Source organism: Chlamydotis macqueenii, chromosome 19 (genome assembly GCF_036417535.1).
Source record: "Chlamydotis macqueenii isolate bChlMac1 chromosome 19, bChlMac1.mat, whole genome shotgun sequence".
NCBI classification, from domain to species: Eukaryota; Metazoa; Chordata; class Aves; order Otidiformes; family Otididae; genus Chlamydotis; species Chlamydotis macqueenii.
The window spans coordinates 10,167,703-10,189,981 of NC_141574.1; the positions used below are offsets into that span (position 1 = coordinate 10,167,703).

At 53.2% G+C, this 22,279-nt stretch overlaps 2 protein-coding genes across 2 annotated transcripts in view; both read right to left on the reverse strand.

Moving 5' to 3' along the window:
• Positions 1-416: 416 nt before the first annotated feature.
• SUPT4H1 (SPT4 homolog, DSIF elongation factor subunit) lies at positions 417-3,166 on the reverse strand. The gene is made up of 5 exons (XM_086763327.1): positions 3,051-3,166; positions 2,694-2,800; positions 2,540-2,595; positions 2,296-2,349; positions 417-838 (listed from the first exon to the last, which is right to left on the reverse strand). The coding sequence occupies exons 1-5, from the start codon at positions 3,117-3,119 to the stop codon at positions 771-773; spliced, it is 354 nt and encodes a 117-aa protein (XP_086619453.1). The 5' UTR covers positions 3,120-3,166; the 3' UTR covers positions 417-770.
• Positions 3,167-4,679: 1,513 nt separating this feature from the next.
• The window catches only part of RNF43 (ring finger protein 43), a 56,489-nt gene continuing 38,889 nt past the window's right edge, over positions 4,680-22,279 (reverse strand). Inside the window, exons 2-9 of the mRNA XM_086763024.1 lie at positions 22,077-22,199; positions 17,971-18,045; positions 16,537-16,668; positions 15,929-16,030; positions 15,320-15,475; positions 14,669-14,771; positions 12,815-14,344; positions 4,680-6,661 (exon numbers count right to left, since the gene is read on the reverse strand). Coding sequence (XP_086619150.1) covers positions 6,618-6,661; positions 12,815-14,344; positions 14,669-14,771; positions 15,320-15,475; positions 15,929-16,030; positions 16,537-16,668; positions 17,971-18,045; positions 22,077-22,199 — 2,265 coding nt within the window. The 3' untranslated portion in view covers positions 4,680-6,617. The remainder of the gene's footprint in view (positions 6,662-12,814; positions 14,345-14,668; positions 14,772-15,319; positions 15,476-15,928; positions 16,031-16,536; positions 16,669-17,970; positions 18,046-22,076; positions 22,200-22,279) is intronic.

Below are 22,279 nucleotides of genomic sequence, written 5' to 3' on the forward strand. Positions count from 1 at the left end.
TTCTGCAAGGCCCGGTGCTGCCCCAAACCAGGCTGGTCTCGCCCTGCCTGCCCAAGAGGCCAGCAGTGGCCTGTTGAAGGGCCTCCGAGCCCATAACCACACCCCTCGTGCAGGACCCCAGGGCAGGTGCAGGGCACCGCAACCTCCACGTGAAATACCTAACATCTTACCTATTTAATCCATCCACGAGACGTAAGGCACAAATCACAGCCTGCTTGTTCCCACAGGGAAGGGCACCTCAGATTCATGGGCAGGGTCCCCATTTCAAGACAGGGATCTGGCCCATGGCATACGGAGAAATGACGAGTCACAGGCTCCAAGCAGTTTGGCGGGCAGGGGGATGAGCGTGACAACCCTCGCCGCGCTATCCGCTCCGTGCGGCGGGTGAAACTAGTGACTGAGCATACAAGTTGGACTTGTACATACAAGCAGCGTGTTTTATTGAAATATTTACACAGCTACCCCTTACCCCAGTGCTCCTCTTTTCCACACCAACTATAAAAAAAAAAGCTTAAACACCGCTCTCCCAGGCCTACTCACGCCCTCCCCCTTATTAAGGCTCAAAACAACATCTACGGTCTGTGTGGGCAGACGGCGGCATGGCAGAGTCCAGAGGTACCGAGCGAGAGGAGCTGAGCCAGCAAGCTCCCTCTGAGTCCAGGCTCACCTCCCCACACGCTACAGCTAAAAGGTTTCGGAGCAGAGCCCCACGTGCCCACTGCCTCTCCAAACGCAGCACCAGGGAATCCTCCGGGCAGGACAAGAGCCCCTTACGTTTTTATAGCTGTGTCTCGGGACTTGTAAGCCACGCCACGGCTCTTCAGCTCTCGGACGATCCCTGCAGCAAGGAGACAGAACACATTTCAGTATTCTCTAGGGATGGGGAGCCCTGAAAAATCTGGTTGCTCTGTCATGTAGCCTTCACTGCAGAGACCAAGATCTGGACAATCATCTTCTTCATTTCTTCTAACAGAACTGTTAAGAGCGTTCCCTCTTCTAGTTTAAGTGCCTAGAGAGAGCTCCCAAACATCAACTCTTATTTTGCCTTGGGAAAGAAATGGGTAGAGATTTTATTTACATTATTTCCTACCTGAAAATGTTTGAGTTTTATGATTGTACTGAACAGGTCAGGTTCTTAAGAGTGCTTCTTACACCTTTCAGTCACTTCTGTGACCTGCCTGCATGTCCCACCTTCCTCAAGAACAGGGATAACAGAAGAGCAGCGTGGGTTTCAGCACGGCTCTCACCAGCGCCACGCACCAAGGGACGGCCCAACGACAGCTCGCAAGGCCCACGAGTGCAGCCTGCCGCTCCCCGGTCCTCGCTCCTCCCCATGATGCGAGGATGGGCTGAGCGAGGCCAAAGACAGCATCTCCCACCTGTACTCCCTGCGCCTGCTGCCCTGTGCTCCCTGCCCGCAGCTGCACGGGGCTCCCGCCATCACCTGCTGCACTCCAGTTGTTGCGGGTGTGCCCAAGCTGCGCCAGCAGGCTTCAGCTTCAAGCCTCGTGATGCTCCAGCTCCTTCCCAATGCAGATGGCAGAGCTCAGGCCAGAAATAAGGAGCCGGGGATTGCACACGGAAGCACAGCCTTCCCCTGGGGATACGGGGCTGCAGCACTCCTGGGAAGGCACACAGGTTCGGAGGCTGCTCTGGGCTACGTACAGGGCAGGGGCTCTCAGATGGGCGGATGGTGCAGTTTCTGCCTTACAGCCAAGGCCAGCCCTCTCCACCCTCCACTCCCTTTATAAAGGCACAAACCCCACCTGAACACAAACCCCGAGTGCAGTATGGGGATGGAAAGGGGTAGCTGCTCACCGAGACTGCCGTAACAGCACCCTGTCCCATGAAACTATTCTCTACAGACAAACCTTCATGTTTCCCTGCATTTGAGATGTGCCCACTTTCTGGAGTCACCCTCTAATCACGGTTTATCCCTCTGACGGCCTGCTTGGTATCACAAGTTTTAGTCAGCAGCACCTTCAATATCAACTTCCGGCAGGCACAGTGCCTGCAAGTAAAAAACTTGTTTGCAAAACTCCGAAACCACCCTCCCGTTCAGCGTCTCCTCCTTGCAGTCACCAGCCAATCCCTTTGGTTTAGCACGGTGTGTGCTCTGTTCACCATACAGTGTTTGCTGAACCCCCAGCTCCTGATTTATCACACGGGTACAGCGCAATGCACCGCCCATTTTGTCACCTCGCAGATGGCTACAGCCCCACCGCCTAATCCAGCCAACAACCCCCAGCCGCCACTCGCGCAGGAGCTTGCCCTCGCACAAGCCGGCAGCGTTACCTTGCGGCAGGCGGCCGGTCACGGACACTGCATAGACACCCGGCTTGAAGTTACCTGGGGAAAGAAAACACCACGTTACCTGCAGTGGTGGGCGAGCGCCCCTGCCAGCCCCCGCCTGCGCGGGTGCCCCCTCGTCAGGAGCAGAAACTGCGGAGCCTGAACAGCAACTCCCACTGCCCCAAAGAGGGGCTTGCTGGAGAAAGGGGATCCCCAGCTCCCAAACGAGCTGGGAACAACCACTCACTGATTCGCTGCCACTTGGAGACCCAGCTGTCCTCAGGGCTCATCATGGCGATGATCCTGCGGGAGGGAGGGAGGGATGGCAGTGAGGGGACGTTTCCCAGTGACACCAGTGTCAGCCGGGGGAACACGGCCAGCCGGGCCCGGGTCCCACTCACCCGTCGAAGGAGGAGCTGGTGCAGTCGTAGACCATCTCCCGGTTGCCCTTCATCTGCAGGTAGGCATCGCAGTTGTCGCAGCCATCGTACTCGAACTGGTCGATGGTCTGAGGGGGACAGAGGCGTCAGCGCGGGGCTGGGGCAGGAGGAACGGACCCAGCTGGGACCGGGGCGGCCGCAGGGGCTGGGGAGGGTCGGCGGGGAGCCCCGGGAAGAGGAGGGGGAAGGCCCGGCCGGGCGGGGAAGCGCCCAGAGGCTCGAACCGGCGGTAGGCGAAGGGCCCGGGAGGCGCAGGCCGGGCGGGGGGGAAGGCCCGGGCCGGGGCCGGTCGGGGAGCGGGGCCGCGGCCGGTGGCACCTTGACGAGGGAGCAGAGCAGGCAGGCGCGCAGGTGCCGCAGGTCCTTGGGCACGGTCTCCAGCGCCATGACGCCGTCGGCGCCGCGCGCGCTTCCGCCGCGCAGGCGCAGAGCGGGGCGGGGCCGGGGCTGGCGGGGCCCTGCGCGCTGGGTCTGTGCGCCGGGGGGCGGCGGGCCCGGGGCTCCGGCTGCGGCTGCGGCAGGGCGGGGCGGGGCGGGGCGGGGCGGGGCCGGCCCTCGGGCCCCGGTGGAGCCTCCGGCCGCGGCAGAGCCGAGCCGGGCTCCACGCGGTTTTATTTCCGTGGCCGGGGGCGGAGGAAGCGCCTCTGGCAGCGCAGCCCCCACAGCTCGGGGTACAAAGAACAAAAGCAGGCGAGCAGACCGGGTACGTGGATAAATATATTAGTAAATAAATATATTTCTGAGCACATCAGCATATTCACACATCTTTGTTTCTGTTGGACATAAATACACAGTTCTGCATATATATAAAATGTATTCTTCCTTTTTTTTTTTTGGTCATAATTTATTTCCAAGCCCCAAGAGCCAGGACAGACTCAGAAAGAAAAAAAAACAAAAAACAAAAAACAAAACCAACAACAAAAAACCAAACCTATATTCACATTTCAAAAGGATCTGAAGGTTACGAACAGGCGAGCAGAGGCTCTGTGCAGGAAGGGAGGAGGCCCGGGCAGCCCCGGGCCCATCTCGGTGCGGTGGGATGTCCTGGGAAGGGCTGGGGCTTCGCCTTCGGGTAGAGGGAGTTCGGGATGCTCAGGCTTCCATCGGTTTTCAGCTGCGACTTTGGACTCAGTGAAGGAAAATGAGCTCTGCCTCATTGCAGTGACGCTGAAGAAATGAGTTGATGGAGCTCAAGGGTGCTGAGCACTCAGAAGCATCGCCCAGAAGTGAGAGGTGCAGGAACTGAGAGGAGCCGTTCCCCATTTTCTCAGATATTACTTCTTCCCTTCCAGGCAGCCAAGGATGGTAGTCCATCTATGGAACAGGATCTTAAAAACCGCCTTCCTGGAGAGTTCCTCTCTCTTTTCCCACCTGAGAACCCACTGAGGTAGGCCTGCACGCTCACATTCAGCTCAGCAAGCCCCAGGGATGCTGGGGCCATCTAGGATGGCCGTTTTCTAGATGAAAAGGAGCAGCAGCATAACATCAGGAAAGGAAAACACTTTAGAGCAGGCATTGCCCTGCGCGGCCTGGTAATACTGCAGTAGGGAGTGGAAAGGGTGCGTTAGTGCTGACCACCTTCTCCAAGAAGCTCAGGGCTTGCCACAGATTCAGAGCCCTCCTTTTTTTTAAGGATAAAGAGGGAAAGTGAGGAGGACTTCTAGACTGCAAACTAGACACTCGTTCCTTTGAGGCAGTGAAATGCATCCCTGGAGGCTCTCAGCCTTCTTAACTCCTCAAGAAGCCAGTGGGAGCACCCAGACTTGACGTCCCTCCCCTCTGTGAAGTCATCTGAGCCCTCCTGGATGGTCAAGAATGTAGGGAGCTGGTTGAGACAAGCCATGGACCACATGCACAAGAAGTTGAACAGGGGGGATCTAGATCCGCTCCTGGGTTTTTTCCTCTAGTTTAAGACTGACTTCCCTGTCAGGATGAAAACATCTGAGCTTGTGTCTTCTGCTTGCTCTGTAGGACAAGCAAGAAGAGACTGGAAAGGTTAAAATGTAATTCTGCTGGGTTCTTGGATGAAAGAAATTCGACTGAAGGTCCTGCAGTGGCTCAGTCACAGGAGACAAGAAATGAACACTAGCAAGGGAATAACGTTTTGTTTTAGACAGTGCTATCGGCTGACTTTTAATACCATCACTTGAATGTCAGTGACTGATTAGCAGCTGGGACAAAGATGCCTTTTTCAAAGATTAAGGGCAGAAAACCCCATAAAAAGCTTTTTTAGGAAGGAAGGTAGAGGCAGGATTATCCTGAACTGGGACTACAGAACCAGTGTGCTCTCCTGAACTGGAGAAGAAGCTGCTGCTTCAGAGGAAAACACAGAAAGCTTACTGAGCACTGAGCAGATGGGGGAGCACGGGGTTTCAAACCGTCGGGAGTTAGCTTCAGCGCCAGTGTTGTATCCTCACCAATGCCTCGTTAGCATTACCTCTGGAAATGCTTGGTGCCATATAAATGTGCGCTTCATGTGGGAATCTGGCTAATTCTTTGGCCTGGATGATCATTTAGGGCAACAGCCTAATTCCCTGCTGTATGAAAACTGTTTGGGTTCTATATGTTTTGAATTTGACAGGTTTCAAAATTTCCAAGTTCAAAATTCAAAAAACTTGAATGTCCCCAAATCAGGAGATGTAGGAAATAAGAAGTAGTCACATTCCAAAATAACCCCCACAAATGGGAGAGGAAAAAAAGTAATAAACCGAGAGCCTAGCAATTTCCTAAGTTTTCTCTTTCCATCATCAAAATGTTAGAGAAGGCAGAAGGGTATTTTGAAAAATTCCTTCACAGGATCATTTCAGGTGTCTCAGAAATACAAAGATAAGGCTGGGTGATGGATGGGGCTCTGCTTTGCTCTACATTTATTATGGATGTTTTTGCTGGGAATTTTTGCCATCTCCTGGGGCAATGAGGGAGGAAGGAGAGAAGCAGGAGCCATGAGAACTCAAGGATTTTCCGTGACTTTGTGACCAGGGCATCTCAGGTTTGAAATGCTCTTAACAAATGAGCTGTTCTTAACGGGGCTGAGCATCACACCTGTTTTGAGGGCAGATGGAGGAATTAGAGGATGGGTGAGAGACTTGTTCACATTGCCAGATGAGAGGGTGGATTCTTTGCAATGGAAAGAGTCTGACCCAGCTCCTTCCCAGAAATGCTGACATTGTCCGTGTGTCTTCACCTCTCCTGCTGCTGGCAAAACGCTGCAAATGGCCGAGATGGCGTCAGCTGAGGGACAGCGAAGTGATCAACAGTGGTGAGAGCTGTTGGTTTCCAGTGAAGTCAGAAGCAGCACTTTGCAGGGCAGACCTGTGAGTGGTGAGATGGAGAACAGCTTGTTCCTGTGTCTGAAATAAGAGTGGAAAAGTTAAATGAGGAAGTCTGGCTTTTGACCTAAGTGAGGAAATGAAGTCAGGAGCTACCAGGCCACAGAAAGTAATTTCTGCAGCTTTTGGTCTCGAAAGCTTGTTTATTTTTGAAGTGTTTAGCAAAACCTTCTGTGGCATGAACATGCCAAAAATAGCAGCTTGCACTCACTCCGCGAGCTCTCCAGCTGGTGACTCCCAAGACCGGTCTCTGAGTGAGCCAGCCCAAGCAGACAGATGCCACAGGATGAAGATGGGCTGCCTGTGCCTTCAAAGGAGAAGGTGACCTGGAGAATACGGCCCTGTTTGTGTGACCATCGCGATGTGGGAACGTGTGAGGAGACCGCAAGTGTCACATTGCTTATTTGCAGTCTGCATCTTGCATGGTCCACGCAGGTCAGGGCTGGTTATTATGCGTTGCCTGTGCAGAGAGCAAGATGTGAGCTCCTCCACGGCTGGTACGCTGATCATCTTTGTCCACTCCAGCTCTCCAGTAAGCAAACAGGCCAGTGTTTTATTAAACTGAGTGTTCATGGACATCCTGGACCTCCTCTTCAGATCCTGCATTTGAAGAAAAGGAAAAAGAAAAGTGTCAGCTACAACTAGCTGAACGTTCCCGGACTCTGCAGCTGCTGGGGCCTCGACCCTGCAATATAGAGAGCAGATGCTGCAGTGAAAGCCACTAAGTTTCTCCCAGTATTTTGGAGGGACTTTCCTGGCCACCTCCCCAGTCAGTTCATTCCTTTAAGTTAAAGCACAGTAAAAGGTAAAGATAAGACATCAAGCTACTTTTAAATATTTCAGAAGATACCGGCTCGGGGCATGGTGCACCCCAGGATTCACAACGCTACTAGATGTTTGCTTTCGCGGCTTTTTGATGTTTGCTCTTTGAGGAAAATCTGTACAGCCACTTCAAAAACTATTAGCAACAGAAAATAACACCGATTCGTATTCACACAGTGCCACGGCAGCACCTTCCAGGGACGGGACAACAGCCACAGAAACTCCACACAACAAAAGCAGACTGCAAGCGATGTGTCTGTGCAATAAAGGATGGCACATGCGTTTCAGGGTGTTCAAGAGGTTTCACAAATTGCTTCTGAGTCCCAAACGAGCCAAACCCAGTGAGCGGTGGTTGGCCACAAATGCCAGCCTCTCATGCCCAGCCAGCAAGGACTGCAGCTCATGCTCTTCCCCAGCCCCCTCTGCCTGGTGAATTATTGACAGTGCTGAGTAGTTTACTTTGAAACATTCAACAGAAGGGCTGCCTAGAAATGGGGCACCCTGAGTTACCGCTTCAGATAGCCTTTTTCTCTCCAAGTGACCGAGTGCCGACGCACACGCCATGGTACCTTTCCCAGAGGTCTCTCAAGTCTGCCCAGAGCTCTCACACAGGGTCAGCTTAGCCCACTAAAGGCATACAGCCGTTATTTTTCACATTTCCCTTTCCCTGAATGTTCCTGAGATCAAAAGGAAACGAATGCCCATATAGATATTCACAGAGAGCAATTCAAAACAGCTTTTCAACACAGTCACAGCAAATTCTTGTTGTTATAAATCACCAGCTGTAGGAACAGGGCCTCTGAAAATTAAAGATATGGGAAGAAAATAAGCAAATGAGATTCTGCTTTGAAAATGTAGCTAATTGACATGGGAAAATTAATGCACAGTGTTATACATATACATATGTGTGCAGGCATGGCGAAAGTACCAGAAGACGGAGTTTGAGCGTATCTGGCATTTGTGATTTGTGTCACCAGTACACTGAATGAGCCATTGCCAACTGCTTCTCATGTACACGAGCTTAACGCAAAACAGACTGCCCATCTTCCGTCACTCTGTGACCAGTCAGTTGCCCTGTGTCTCAAACAGCATTATTAAAATATTTTCTGAAAACTGTGCCTGTGTGAGTGTCCCCTGTTACACAAACAGAAAGGGAGGTTAAAAAAAGGCCCTGAATTGGGAGAGGTGGTAGAGCCTCAGCGGCTGAACAGGCCATCAAATCCCAGACAGGGCGATGACCTGAAGGAGCACACCTTGGTGACAGAACAGAAATCTTGTTCTCTGGGTACTAGGTTTTAATGGTGGTCTTTTTCTGCCCTCTAGTCCCTTTCCCCCTCTCTAGTAAAGATCAAAGACATGACATGAAAGGGAATGGCTAAGAGGATGAGCGGGAGATGCAGGAGAGGGGGAGGATGCCGACAGCGTTCTGCAGGAGGCGAGATTTCCCAGAGAAAGGAATCAAGAGATTTCATCAGCCTGTGCTGGGAGTAATCTGGCTGCTCTGGGACGAGATCCGTGTTCTGGGGTGGTTTAGGAAGCCATCTAGCTGTAATTCACTGCTAGTTGTCTGACTTCTCTTAAAAGGATCCATTCCACGTTGCTTAAGGATCGATTCTTCAGTGAAACAACTCCCAGCTACGGTCTCCCAGGCGAGAGAGGCAGGGATGTGTCTTTATGCAACCCCACCTGCATAAAGCTGGTGGAGGCGCTCAAGGAAGCGGCATAAACTCCAAGATCATGCAAGCATCTTTGGGATCACCTGTGGTGCCCTGGTAATGGCTGTGGGCAGCGTTATTCCCTGCGATGCCAGTACATGGCACTGCCTGCACAAGTGGAGTTTCTCCAGGGGCTGTGGACCAAGATTCAGTCTCACCTTGCAGCTGGGCGAGGTAAGCACACACCTGGAGGGTGCTGCATCCCACAGGGGCACCGCCAGCTTCTGGAAACCCTGGTTTAGGGACTTCCTGAGCCAGAGGGTGTATTTGCATCTCTGCATTTGATAGCTCTTGATCTAGGCTCTCAAATCCATTTTACTTCTGGCACCTACATCCTCTGGGCAAGGAGCACCAGTTTCACTACGGACCATGTGTTACCCTACTGGGTGTTTTCAAGCTTCTAGTTCCCATTTGATGCCACCATTTACTTTGTTATAACCACCAGTGAGTCTCTCTTATCTGCCTTCTCGCCTGCTCTCCTGATTTCATAGGCTCTCTTTCATATCGTCTGCTAATCATCTTCCCACATGAAAGTCTCTATATTCTTTCTTTTTTCTCTGAAAAATCTCATCATTGTGATTGTACTCAGTACCTTTCTGTATTTCTCCCAAGTCTGCTATATCCTTTTTTGAGAAGCCGTGGCAGATGCTAGCTGTGAAAACACCACAGACTTAGGCAGCCGCATAATGGCATAATGGTACTTCCTGCTTGTCACACATTTTTTCCTAAATATAATTTCATTTTTACTTAGAAGCGGTTCTGCACGTGTGTGGCATTTTGTGCTACTTACAGGGGATTCCATCCACCCCTCTCTTGCCTGACAACTCAGCAAGAGGAGATCCTTCTGTCACGCTTTGTAACCAGTTTTAAAGCAGACAGTCCTGAAGGATTTTGTCTTTTATAACCTTTGCTATCTCCTCTCCTTGTCCAGGATATTAATGCACTTGCTGAAAGGTGCAGACAGTTGGAGAACTCCACTTTCCTCTTTCTCTGAGTAACTTTCCTCCATTAAGACTGATCTGTATGTACTTTGTACTATTTTTTAGCCAGTTATTTACCTATGAGAGCACCTTCCCTTTTATCCTTTGAGAGCTTCATTCCCCTAAAAGATCTGCGAGGCGTTATTTCTCTCTACAGAAGTTGTGTTACTTCCTCCCCTGGTTTTCACATTTATCCATGTGCCTACAAGTCAGATTCTGTATTTGAATTTTTAACAATTTGCTTGGCAGGAAAGTCAGGCTCATCGTTCTGTGGCTTCAGCTATTTCAAGCTGAGATTGCCCTCAGCTCTTCCTCCTGGCTCTGGGCACGGGTGACAGATTGCAGTCCACGCTCATGATTTGTGCTTGAGCCCCTGCACGATGCCCAGGTGAGCGAGCTGTAGCCCTGGCAGTCTGTTCCGATCCACTTTATTGATGCGTTTCAGAAACGCTCAAACTGATGATTTGATTTATGAGGGATCCTCTATGCCATGCCCTGACCGGAGATGTGCCAGGGTGAGAACCTCCTCAAGCACTTCCACGCTGCTCACTAATGCAATAAATTCAGTTTGCTCTTCTGCTGTGCAGTTACAGCCCTTGAACATCCCTCTTAGACCTGCGTTACTCCCTGGACCTGCAGAGCCTCTGGCAGCCTTCTTCCTTCTGATGGAGTTGAAAACAGTTACATTAATAGTCTCTTTCTTTTTCACAAGTTGTTCAAAGAAATCTTTCCTGGCCTGCCTCACCGTGACTCTGCACTTAGCTTTGCATCCAACTCTTTTCTGATTTCTTTGTTTAGCCACACCTTCGCTTTGGAAGAACAGCTTTTTGCTTCTCATCACCCTCTCTGCTCTGCCAGCCCTTTTCTGGGGCTTTAAATGATCCCAAAAGCATCTTAGTTTTGACTGCTTCTTTCAGTATTATTTGAAGCAAGATTCTCACGTACACGCAGGCTCCTTTGTTGCAGCCGGTGCTGACGCAGTGTGTTATAGCCCAATATTGCACTCCTCCCACTGAGGCACACTGGGGGATTTTTGTGTTGCTTGTCATTGGACTTTGCGCTCTCCTTAATGCATAGTGTCCCTCCCATGCCACCAGAAGAGACACACTCTTCTCCTCTCTGTAATTTCACCTGGGAATTACAGGGTCCCACTGTTTGGGTTTTTTCAAAGTGGCTTTCTGAAAAGTTTATTTCAAAACTTTAATTTAAAGCCGGGCTTTCTAATTCATCCACTTTTATTTTTAGCCTTACATTTATCTAGAGGTATGTACGTGTTTCCCCTTGGTTTCCTTGTCTATTTTTTGTGTGCCGCTTACATAGGACTGTCTATTGAGATTGTTCTTGCCTCTTTTTACTTGATCTCTATTGATTTCTGTCCAGTCCCTTTCTAAGCTAAAGAACCGATGTGATTATAGCTCAGCGGCTGTGTTATGTCAGCCAGTGTGTTTTCAGCTTCATAAGCCCTGCTTGAGCTCCCGCTCTTTTCAACTGTCCTCAGTTCCTAATAAAGTTAAATCCTCCCTTCCTGTGTGTTTTCCCAATCTTATGAGGAGATTCTGACTCTCTGGCTGGTCCTGAAAGCATCCACAGAAGCTACTGCAGTCAAAGAGACACAGAGCCACACTGCTTTCAGACAAATTGAGCCTTCTAGCTCCTGGCAAAGGCTGGGGAGAGGGAAGGAAGGCTGTGTATGCTTGGCAAAGCTTGGCACACGGGCTCTGGGTGGGTGTCGGAGAGCCTTCCCCCACCACGCCATCCGGCGGTGGGCACAGATCTGGGCCGCTGGGACCGTCTACACAGGGACAGAGGCCTCACAGCACGGACCCTTGCAACGCCCTGGACACTGCGGCACCCAGCACCCCGCGTTAGCTGCACAGGGTCCTGCTCTGGGGACTCAGGGAGTCCTCCCAGTTTCATTTTGAGCTCAAAGCGACTCCTGAGCAGCCCACGCGCAGGCCAGGAGGGCTCCATGGGTGTGCAGGTCCCCTGCTGTGATCCTGGGAGGGCTGTGTGCTGGCAATATCGCTGCCCACCGCCTCCACCTTGGGGCACACCAGCACTCAGAGCCACTGGCAAACCAGAGAACATCTCTGCACATCTCCTTATCTCTAGAAACGGCAGCATCCCTCCGGGCCCTTTGAAGAAACTGCCGCATCTGCAGTCAGGCACTTCTGTGCCTGGGAAAAATATATGTTCCTGGGAGTCTGGGAGCCTGGAGTGCCGCAGGCAGCCAGCACCGTGCCCCCATCCAGTGTCTCCCCCTTCCCTGCTGCCTCCTCGGCAGGCACTCCTCCACCAGAAGCCTGGGTGTGGTGTAGGGCTGGATAGACGAGCACGGGGAGGAAGTTATTATCTCCACAGCACAATGGGCACGGTGAGTCACGAGTTTAAGGCCAGTGTTTTAACAGAAATTAGGCAGCTAGATGTGTATTTGGTACCTAAATCAAAACGATTTGCCGGAGGACCTGCAATGAGTCGGCGGCAGGGCGAGGAAGGGAGCCAGGCTGTGCTCGGAGCCAGCACCGGCCCATGCTGACTCGCAGGCTGCTGTATTCAGAGCAGCCTGAGAGAGCAAGACCTGGAAGCCCAACTCAGTTAGCTTCTTCCAAACAGCCTCATCTCAAATGCATTTTCCCTCTCTCAGAGAGAGATGTACAGCAGATAGGCAGAGGGCCGACCTTTAATCTTAATGTCTGATTTCCAAAAGACACTGAAAAGCGGCTTCAACGCAACACAGGCAGGTGAGAAATGAAGGATGTGCAAATCCATAAACTCACTCAGTCTGTGTTCCTACTACCAGTGGCCACACACACCTCCTTCCCATTGATTCCAGTTAGCTGGGGTTGGCTAAAACAACTAGAGCCCAATAATCCTTAACGATAATGACTCTGCCAGTAAGACATCCGGACTGATGTAAGGACACTGAGGAACACGGTTCCACTCCTTCCTTTGAGAGATATTCCAGCTGCGAGAGATGTTTAGTTAAAAACAGACACCTTATTTCTAGTTTCTATTATTTTAGGACGAGACTGCAGGGTTTGGCGCACTCATTAACAGGCTTGCTAATTGTTCAGGCCGTCATCTCCAGACAGGTGAGCCCTGAGACGCTGCTGTTGTCAGTGGTCCCGTAGGAGAGCCCACCAGGAAGGTACCATGTCTGCCGGCAGCCGGAGTACCTTCAGCAAACCACCCTCGTTCCCCTGCTTGCTGCAAGAAAAGGCAAACACCAGACTTACCCTGACTGCCCTGCTGAGACGGGCACCGGAGGTGAGAACTGCGACTGTGTCTGGGGGTGCCCGTCCCTGAGAAACCGGCAGGAACCGTGCTGTTTCCCTCCCGTCCTGACAACCCCTCCTCCTGCTTTCTCAGCTCAGAGCCAGGCTGCGGCACTAAACACTTCCAGAGCGGCCGAGTGCCCGAGCCACAGGGCAGGGGAGCGCTTGGGATCAAGGGCTGGACTTCGGGCGAGCAGCGGTAGCCAGCGGGATGGCCGTGAGGAACGGGAGCATCGCAGGCTTTGGGGAAGGCCGAGTCCTCGGGCAGGAGAGCGGGGTCAGGCTCCAGGGGACACTTTCTTTTCCTTCGGTGATGCCGGCTCTGTAAGCTGTGTCTCAAGGGCAGTGGGACAGGGGATGTGCCGGCTGCTCCCGATTGTCTGTTGGCATCTACACCGAAGTCCAACCGGTTTTGAGAAGCGGAGGGTGCGTGGGGGGGCTCCTGGCCTTGCTGGGGACAGGCTGGCTGTCCTGCCGGGGCTGCCTCCTGTAGCACAGCACTGCTTTCCAGCGGCTGCTGACAGGGATGGCCCTTCTCTGTCCGCTTTTGTGTCCGAGCACCATGGAAGCCAACCTTGGCCCCAGAGTACCGGGATTTGCGCTGCCCAGGCCCCTGCCCGGCCCGCCCAGGTGGACACTCAGTGTCTCTCCTGTAGTGGTGGTGCTGGTGGTGGTGGTAGTGGACGTGGCTGAGCAGCTGGGGCTTGGCCGGAGCCGCACTCCCAGGCACCATCAGGTCCAAGGACCTGGGCCGTGTCTCCCTCAGCGGCCGTGGCTGCTCCTGGCCATTGTCCGCGGCGGGTCCCTCCGAGCTGCAGTACACGAAGGGGTCGTAGTCGCTGCTGAGGGAGCTGCGGAAAGTGGAGCAGCTGCCATGGATGCCCTGCAGGCTGACATCCGTGCAGTTCAGCATGGAGTCACTGGAGGAACCGTGGCAGGGCCCCGAGCTGGAGTCGCTGCCCGGCCCGTCTGCCAGGTACCCGCTGTGCTCTGTGAGATAGCTCTCCCCTGAGCCGCTGCTGTTGTGCTGGTGCCCGTGGCCGACCCCTCGGCGCAGGGTGGGCGCCCGGTGCTGCTTCTGCGCCAGGGCTGCCTTGAGCCCCAGGCAGGGGGGCTGGGGCTGGAGAGAACAAGTCCTGTGGGGCGGCAGCGCCTGCCCGCACGCCAAGGGGTTGCGATGCTGCTGGCCCAGCAAGCCCGGGGCCAGTGAGGACGAGTGGCCGCAGGTGAGCAGGGAGGTGGCTGGCCTGTAGGGCATGTAGTGGATGGTGCCAAAATCCAGCTGGGAGAGCTCCGGAGAGTGGAAGAAGGAGTTGCCATGGGCTGGCTCCGGGGGAAAGCTCCTGAGGTTCCTCTGAGGATACGCGTGAGGGAGGTGGTAAAGGGCATGTCCCGGGTGCTGGCGGAAAAGGTGGAGTCGCCGTCCGGGCTCCATGTCCCGAGGGGCCAGCCTGGAGCCAGCGGCCGTGGCCTGGTCCACCGAGTCTCTGGCTGCGGAGAGAGAAGGGAGCATCCAGCACACGTCCCACAGCTCAGCTGCAGTAGCCCCAGCACCGGTGAGCCTCCACCACACTCCCACCACGGTCCCATGTCCTACCTGTGCCCTGCAGCTCCTTGCTGCCACCACCAAGCCGTCTTGATGGTTCTGCACACTCAGCTCCCTCCTTGCTGCCCCAAACCTCAGATGCCACCTCCCTTCCCCATAGGTGCCAGAACTAGATACCCATGCATCGCCCAAGGGTACGTGGACCTCCTGGGCACAACCCCTGCACCCAACCCCATCCCCGACCGGGAAATGCTGTGTCTGAGCCCTACCAAGAATATTGAACATGCAAAGTGGACACGTGTGGTGTTGCTGCAGCCAGGGGTCAACACACTCCCGGTGAAACTCATGGGAGCACGAGATGATCCGCAGTTCCTAAAGAGAGGTGGAAAGGAGTGTGAGCAAGGAGAACCATGTCCCAAGACCTGGATGGGTCCTTCTTGATGGAAGCGAGCCTTGCAGGATGGAAATCTGTCTAATGGTGAGTGATCTGCAGCCCAGCTTTGCAGGGAGAAGGCTGTGCAGCAGCCTGGCAGCTCTGGTTCTGCTCACTGCCTGCAGCTCTGGGGTGTGAATGCCCAGAGAGGTGCCAGCCCTCGGGAACAGGGGGGTTTCCGGCTGAATGCTTTGGAGAAGCAAACCCCACTTCTGCCCCATTGTTTCTGTTATGGACATTTTACCCTACAGCGACAGCTGGAGACCAGTCTTCACCGAATCTCGGTCTGCAGGCAAGAGACTTCAGCAGGGCCAGGGCTTTTTTGGCCAAGGGGCAGGCAGAACACGAACAATGCCGGTCCTTTCCCAGCCCTCAGGAGCTGCTGAAGGAAACATCCCAAGGGCCTGTGTTAGACTGCTCAGCTCCCACCTGACCGCGGCTGGGGAGCTTAGAGCTGCAGCAACCAGCAGCTGTGTCCACAGCCTACCTGGCCCTCGCTGAACTCCTCCAGGCAAATGGCACAGACTGGGGCTGAGCTGCAGCTGCTGGCCGAGTCCCACCGCGACGCCTGCCGGCACCGCGCCTGGAACCTGCGCGTGGCCAGCTGCCTGATGGCCTGCATGGTCTGCTGCTGCAGGGAGTCCTGCCAGAGAAAAAGGAGGCGTTAGGGATGGATCAGTCTTACCTTGCCACACTTTTCACTGGAAAGAGAATCTGGAAAAATCTTTTCCTGGAAAGACAGTTATTTAATTTGTAAGCTTCTATTAAGAATACTAAATCTTCTACTCTCTACCAATACAGACAATACTGTTAAATCAAGAGGCTGCAGTCCAGCTCTGCAGCTTTGGGTGCTGGGACAAGCTCTGGAAGGCGCCGGGACTGCAGGCTGCAGTGCTGGTGGGGCGGCCGGAGGAGAGCAAGGCCACCGCACGAGGGATGCTGTCAGCCCATCTCAGGATCACTCTGCTCATCCCTGAGCCGCCTCTGCCTCACGTGGCCACATCTTCAGGGCGCACCTACCCTCCCAAACTCTGTCCGCTCCTGCCCTTCATGTGTTTCTGTTTGCTCAGACCCAACTGCTCCATGAGATTCCTACCTGAGTCCTGTTCAGCTGGCACTTCGTGCGGACAACAAAAATCAAAATGATGACAACCACGGTGCTGACCACCGTGAGAAGAATCCACACGTCGTAGTCTGGCTGTTGGATAAAACAGGAAAGAAATTACTCTTGTGTGGCAGGGGTGGGAATCAGAGGCTAGGCAGGGGAATCCTGATGTCTTCCTGACCATCAGCCTTTGAATACATGACCCCTGGCCAAGCTCTATCTTCTTGCTCTTTACAGGTTCAAAAAAAAAAGGGTTCAATCTTTTCTGCACGTTCTACCAGGAATGGAATTTCTCTGTCTTGAGGCATCTCAGCTCCATAGAGGCCATGAGAAAATCAAGGCTTGATCTCATCTGAAGAGAAAGAGAATCCTCTCGTCTCACTCGTGATGTTTAAGCAAAATAAACTAAATAAGCTAAAGGGCTTTTGCGCCTTTATTTGCAGCATGTCATCCAAATGCTGCAGACAGGCAGCTCCTGCAAGGGGCTGTGATCTCCGTCCCTGAGGAGAAAAGCTCAGCATCTTTGGGAAAGTCCTACTCCATGGCACAGCAGCTTGGGAGGGAGGATAAAGAGGCAGTAGGAATGGTGTGTCTCTCACCCAAGCTGGTGGCTCCTTGACCTCTATCTTCACGTGGGCCTCTCTGTTCTTGTTCACGACGCCCATGAGAAGCTCAGCATCGTGGCCCCTGATCAGAACCACAGGCTGACTCAGACCTCTGGGCTTTCTCAGCTGCAAAGAAACAAACACAGTGAGAGATGGTCCAGAGCAGCCTGAAACAAGGACTGTCACAGCCCCCCAGGAATGTCTGGTTCCTCCCGATGCCTCTTGCACACACTTCATAGAGACCATCTGCTCCCCTGAACTTGCACTATCCCTCTACGATGAACTCAGATGGCAGCTCCTCCTCTGTTACCAACTCGTCAGCATGGCTTTCTTCCTTTCTTCCAATGGTGCTTCCTCGTGCGCAACTGGACACTGCGCAGTGCTCCTCTTCCAAGCCCTGTGCAGAAGTTCTTGGTCTCTCCTCTTCCACGTGGTAACTGCCAACAACACTGCTGACTGCTGCCTTCACCACAGAAATGCTTCCTCTCCTCTTCCTGTGGGACCCACCAGTGTTCCCCCTCCTCCCTCTGTGATCTGCAGGACATTCTCTTTGTTTCTGATGACACCAGCAGTTTTCCACCACGGTCCAGGCAGCCTGGCACGGGCTGGCTCAGTGGGTGTCCGAGTGCCCCCTCCTCCAGCCCTGAATCAGAGTGGCCACCTGACCCGTAACCACCTCCCGAACCCTTCCTGAGTGACCTCAGCATCACCTCATGGGCCTGCACTCGCTGCTGCATTTCTCTGGCATCAGAAATGAAGTAGTAAGTTCATGACAGAGCCGCGAGGAATGGATCCAGCGAGCAGGAGTCAGCCCAGAGCTGTGATTAGCTCAGGCACCAGCTCCCCTATCTGTCCTCTTATCTAGTGCTGGATGCTTTTCATTATCCTGTGATTATTTCGCTGGGGAACCTATTCCTACCCAGTGATGACAGCAGTGTTGGTGGAAGGGACCTCTGGAGGTCTCTAAACCAATGTTAAACTTGCAGCAGGAGTATCACCAACAGCACAGCAGGGTGGCCGTGACTTTGGCTTGAAAACTCGAGAAATCCTCTTTTCCCTAGGGTAGACCAGGGCTGTCCGTACTAGCTGGGATCGGGTAATCTGTAACTTCCCAAGAGGAAGCACCCAGCTCCTGGCAAAAAAAGCTCAACTGACTAGACAGTCCTTGAAGAGCAGCACAGTGCTGTTCGCAAGCTGCTGGCCGGCTTGTGCTGTGTGGAGATCTGGACGTGCCACGGAGTGAGCAGAAGAGAAAAGCATTGTCTGTGTGCACAGAGGAGCTGGTAAGAGCTACCGGTCAATGCCAGCCTGCGGTATCCTCCTGGGACCTCCCATGCGTGCTGGTGGCCGGTGGGTCCTGCTGTGGGCACGTTTTGGGATGGGACAGGAGCATTGTGGTTCAGCTGATAATGTCAATGGGGTTTGTACCTGATCAGCAGCGCTTTCATCATCGGTAATGTCAAAAAGGATCGCACGGGCTCCACGCTCCCCAGCCAGCTTTGCCTGTCCAAAAGAAGAGAACTTCAGTGGGCATTCTGTATGGCACATCTGTATGGACACCTACCATTTGGATATGTGTCTGCCTCCCTGGCTCTTCACAGGAGAAAGAAGCACCTGCTGCTTAGATTGAGAAAACAGTCTACACCTTGGGTTTCTGCACTTGTGTTGAGCCGCAGTGCCTGCTCTTGCTAGAGCTCTGTGGTTCACGGATGGTTTCTCCCTAAAGTCGTGGAGGCAAATTAGCTGGTGGCTTGGGCTTGCAGTCACAGCAACCCATAAACCTGAACACCATTCCTCAGCAGAAACCTCTGCAGGTTCCCACTTCTCTCCATGAGAGCACCAGCCATGGGCTGTCTATGGGCCTGACTCCCATGCACATTGCTCTCTCTGGTCCCCGTTGCCCACGTTCATCGGGGAGAAGCTCAGATGATGCCTGAGCTGCAGGTCTGGTCTAGGATTGGGAGTGGGATGGGTTTTTGCTGCGGTCCGAGGAGGACAGCTTTGAGACCTACCCAAATGAGCAGATGTGCCACCCTGGTGAGGTCAAAGCAGGCTGCCTGGGGGACCTTGTGGGGTCACCCACGTCCTCCCACCAAGCCCTTCGAGCCCTCCAGGCAGGCAGAGGCAGCCTCTTGTGAAAGGGAGACGGGAACGTGAACAAAGTGCAGGGCTGGGCCGCTGTTACTCATGCGGAGCCCTTTGATCTGCGCGTCCCCGAGCGCCTGTGCAAACAGGGAGCTGCCGGAGCTGCCGCAGCAGTTTACCTGCCGCATTGCCAAACCCCAGCTCGGGGGCCAGAGGTCAGTGCCGCCGCTTCCCAGCTGCGATATCAAACACAGGGCACCGGCCGAGCGAAGGGAAGGGGCATTCCCGGCTCAGCAAGCGGTGGCAGGGGAGCAGGTTCAGCTCCCTCCCTCGCTCGCGGGGGCTGCTCACCTGCTGGGTGCCAGAGCTGGGTGCTGGGGTCAGGGGACAGGGAGAAGGATGCGAATGGAGGTGCAGCTGGTCAGAAGATCACAGAGGCAGGGCTGAAGGCTCTGAGCTGCTGATAGGATTGGACACTCTTGGGTTTGGTATACCAGATGGGGAAGCTGGAAAAGCGGGATCAGAGGCTCCAGGCAGGGATCTGAGACTGAGGTCCTGCCTGGGATCAAAGGAGCCCCAGCGACTGCCAGCAGCAAAGAAGAAATAGGACTTTCAGGGAATGACTGCCACCCGTTGAAGCCAGTCAAGCTGATGAACAATGAATGGCTCTGCAAAGATTTTATCCTGCTAAGGACACCGATGATGGGGGAAACAAACAACTGACACTGGACAAGTGACTCTTCCCAACGTCTTTGTGATTCGTGTTGCAAAGGACACAACTTTTGTTCAAGCCATTCACTGCCTGCTTGCTGCAGTAATTTTCTGAATGCTTGCTGTCTTTGTGTCGGATCTCATCAGCCACATGGCACAGCTGACCTCCCTCTCTGAGGACTGAAACACTTTTGGTGCAAACAGGCATTTACAGGATTGTGTAGGAGGTTTCAGCAGTCTGTCAGCCAGACTTGCAATCAATGGTTGACTCAGAAAAAAAAATGCTAAAAAAATTACAGATTATGCATCAGAAAGAAAAATAAATCACTTTGAACTGATTCCAGACGTATTTTCCATGCCTTCCTCTCCTCTTGCACACTAAACACTTTCCCTACGGTTTTAGCTTTGGATGCTGGAGCAGGAGTAGAATTTAAGAGCGGAGAAGGAGAAATGTGTATCAGGTGGCTGGAGGAGTTATCCTCGTGCTGGGCTGGACGGGGTTGTCTGTGTGCACTGCTTGGCTGGGTGACAGCTAAAGCAGAGGTTATGATAACACTTTGCACATGGCTATTTTTATCATAATTGATATAGCACTGCAATTCAACAAGCAAAACTCCACTGGAGGAAACGCATGCCAGGAAAACAAGGCTCCTGCTCCAGGGAGCACCAGCCACATCCCACAGCCACATCCCTGCTCTCCCTGAGGAGAGCCATTGGCCAGGGATTTTGAGGAAGAGATCTGTACAATGTTGGACGGAAGGAGCTTGGCAGAGGACGGAGAAGCAGCCAGACAGCAATTGCAGGGGGATGGAGGAACCAAGGCACAAGGCAGGGCCCAGGGAAGTGGCCAGCTTAAGGAGCATCTGCCTGTATTTCATGGCTAAACTAGACCTATCCAGGGGCAGAAAGGCTGTGAGCCTCCTTGGGTGAGATGTGGGAGCAGGACTACCTGCAGGCAGGGTGGCAACCGATGTCATGTTCAGCTGGATCTCAAAATCCAGCGTTGGATTCAGCTCTGCTAACAAAGCAACGATGACTAAAGGCCAGTGAGATGTCACTCTATCATCATGAGCACAGCAATGAACTGAGGGGTTTGTCTGCTTTGGGGGGTTACTGGTCCTGGAGAAGGGATCAAGGCCAGTGAGGATGGCCCCAGTGCTGCAACACACCACATCTTGTCCTCTTGTCTGCGTAGGCAGACCTTCCTCAGCCGATCCCTGGACTCAGTAACACACCGGTACTTCCAGTGCTGGAATCAGAGACTCAAAGCTTAAAGACAAAATTAGCAAAACAGTTTTTAGGTTCTTAAGTGGAAGACGAGTCTTTGAAGCTGCTCCTTCCTCCTGTTCAAGATCCTCCAGCCAATAACTCCAGCACACTGGCTTGTACTAACAGCTGGCATCAGCTCCAGAGCAGCAGCAAACCAAACTTAGGCTTCCACCCTGGTCCAGAAAGGGACAGGCATTGCTGCCTGCCTGCCCACGCAGCTGTGGGGAAGCAAATCCATCAAATCCATCACAGCATCACATCCCTCGCCTTGCTTTTGTTGCCACAGCCTCTGCAAAAAAAAAAAAATCTGCTGTGCAGGAACAACTGCTTGGTGCAAGTTTTGCATGCTCTCTTCAGCCGAGCTGCAGGGAGCACAGAAAAGGTCCCCAGCCCCGGCGAGTCACTGCCAGCAGAAAGCAGACAACAGGGGCAGCATCACCTGAATGCAATCCAGATAAAGCCAAGAAGAGCTAAACAAGGGGTTTTTTCATGTTTGTGCACTGCTTATGGAAAACAACACAACATTTGGTACAGTGGCAATAAAAGGACGTGGTGAACCCCTGAAGAAGAAAGTAATGTTGGCCTTATCCATGCAACTTTATCAGAGACACAAAGATTTTAAGGCTTAAAATGACCCTCGTTCCTACCTGACTTCCTTATTACCGGGGAATTGTACCGGTGACCTCCGCTTTTGACACAGTAACTGCTGTTTCGCCAAGGTCCCTCTTTCACAGGAGACCCGATCTGAAGACCTCTGAGGTCTCCCATCCCTTCGTAGGGAGGGTGGTGGCCCGCGCTGTTAGAGAGCCACGTCCCACCACTAGCTCATCTGGTCTGCGTTTGTCTGCATTGTCAGCACTGATTCTTCACGTGCCTCATCCAGTGAAGTATTACAGTATTATTTTTAAAGACAGAAGATGTTTTCTGTGTCCATGTTTTCCCACAGGACAGAGGACGTGGGGAACCACAAATCCCCGCAATAGGCCAGCAGGCAAGGGGAGGCTGCAAAATGGGAGAGGCACGAGGCTGCCAGGCAGCAAAGCGTATGAGACGCTGGGGAAAGGTGTGAGCTGTCCCAGAGCAGGAGAGGGAAAACTCCACACCTTTTACAAAGCAAGGCAGTCGAAAAAATTAGGAAGGATGTGTATTGGGGATGGCTGGCACAGTGCCTCTCCCAAAGGAGAGGAGGAAGTGAAAGGAAGGAGTGAAAAAAACTGAAAGGTAGAGAGGTGCTAGGAATGAGAAGGGAGAGGAAAAGATCCCAGTAACCGCATCCTCAGTGAGTCCTGGAAAAACATCCATCAGCTTGAGCCAAGGTCCTTCTGCCAAGGACCCTGCTCTGTCCTCGTCCTTTTCCCCACCTTCCAACAGCTCTTTCCTACCCTGCTGCCTCCTCCTTCTCTCACTCTTTCCCGCACCAGGGGTTTCACTTCCCAGGTCGGTGCCACTGGGGACACTTTTGCACCTACCTTGTTAGCCAGCGACAGGCAGGGGTTGGGATCCCGATCCGGCTGCTCAAGCTTGACGATGGTGATGAATCCCGATTCGGTGTGTTCATCCTCGCTGGTGTTGCACAGAGAGAGCGGGTGGGACTGCAGGACAAAAGCAAAGGGAAACTCAGATCTTGGGGCTCGGCACTGCAAAGGTTGGCTCAAGCCCACCACAAACTCTG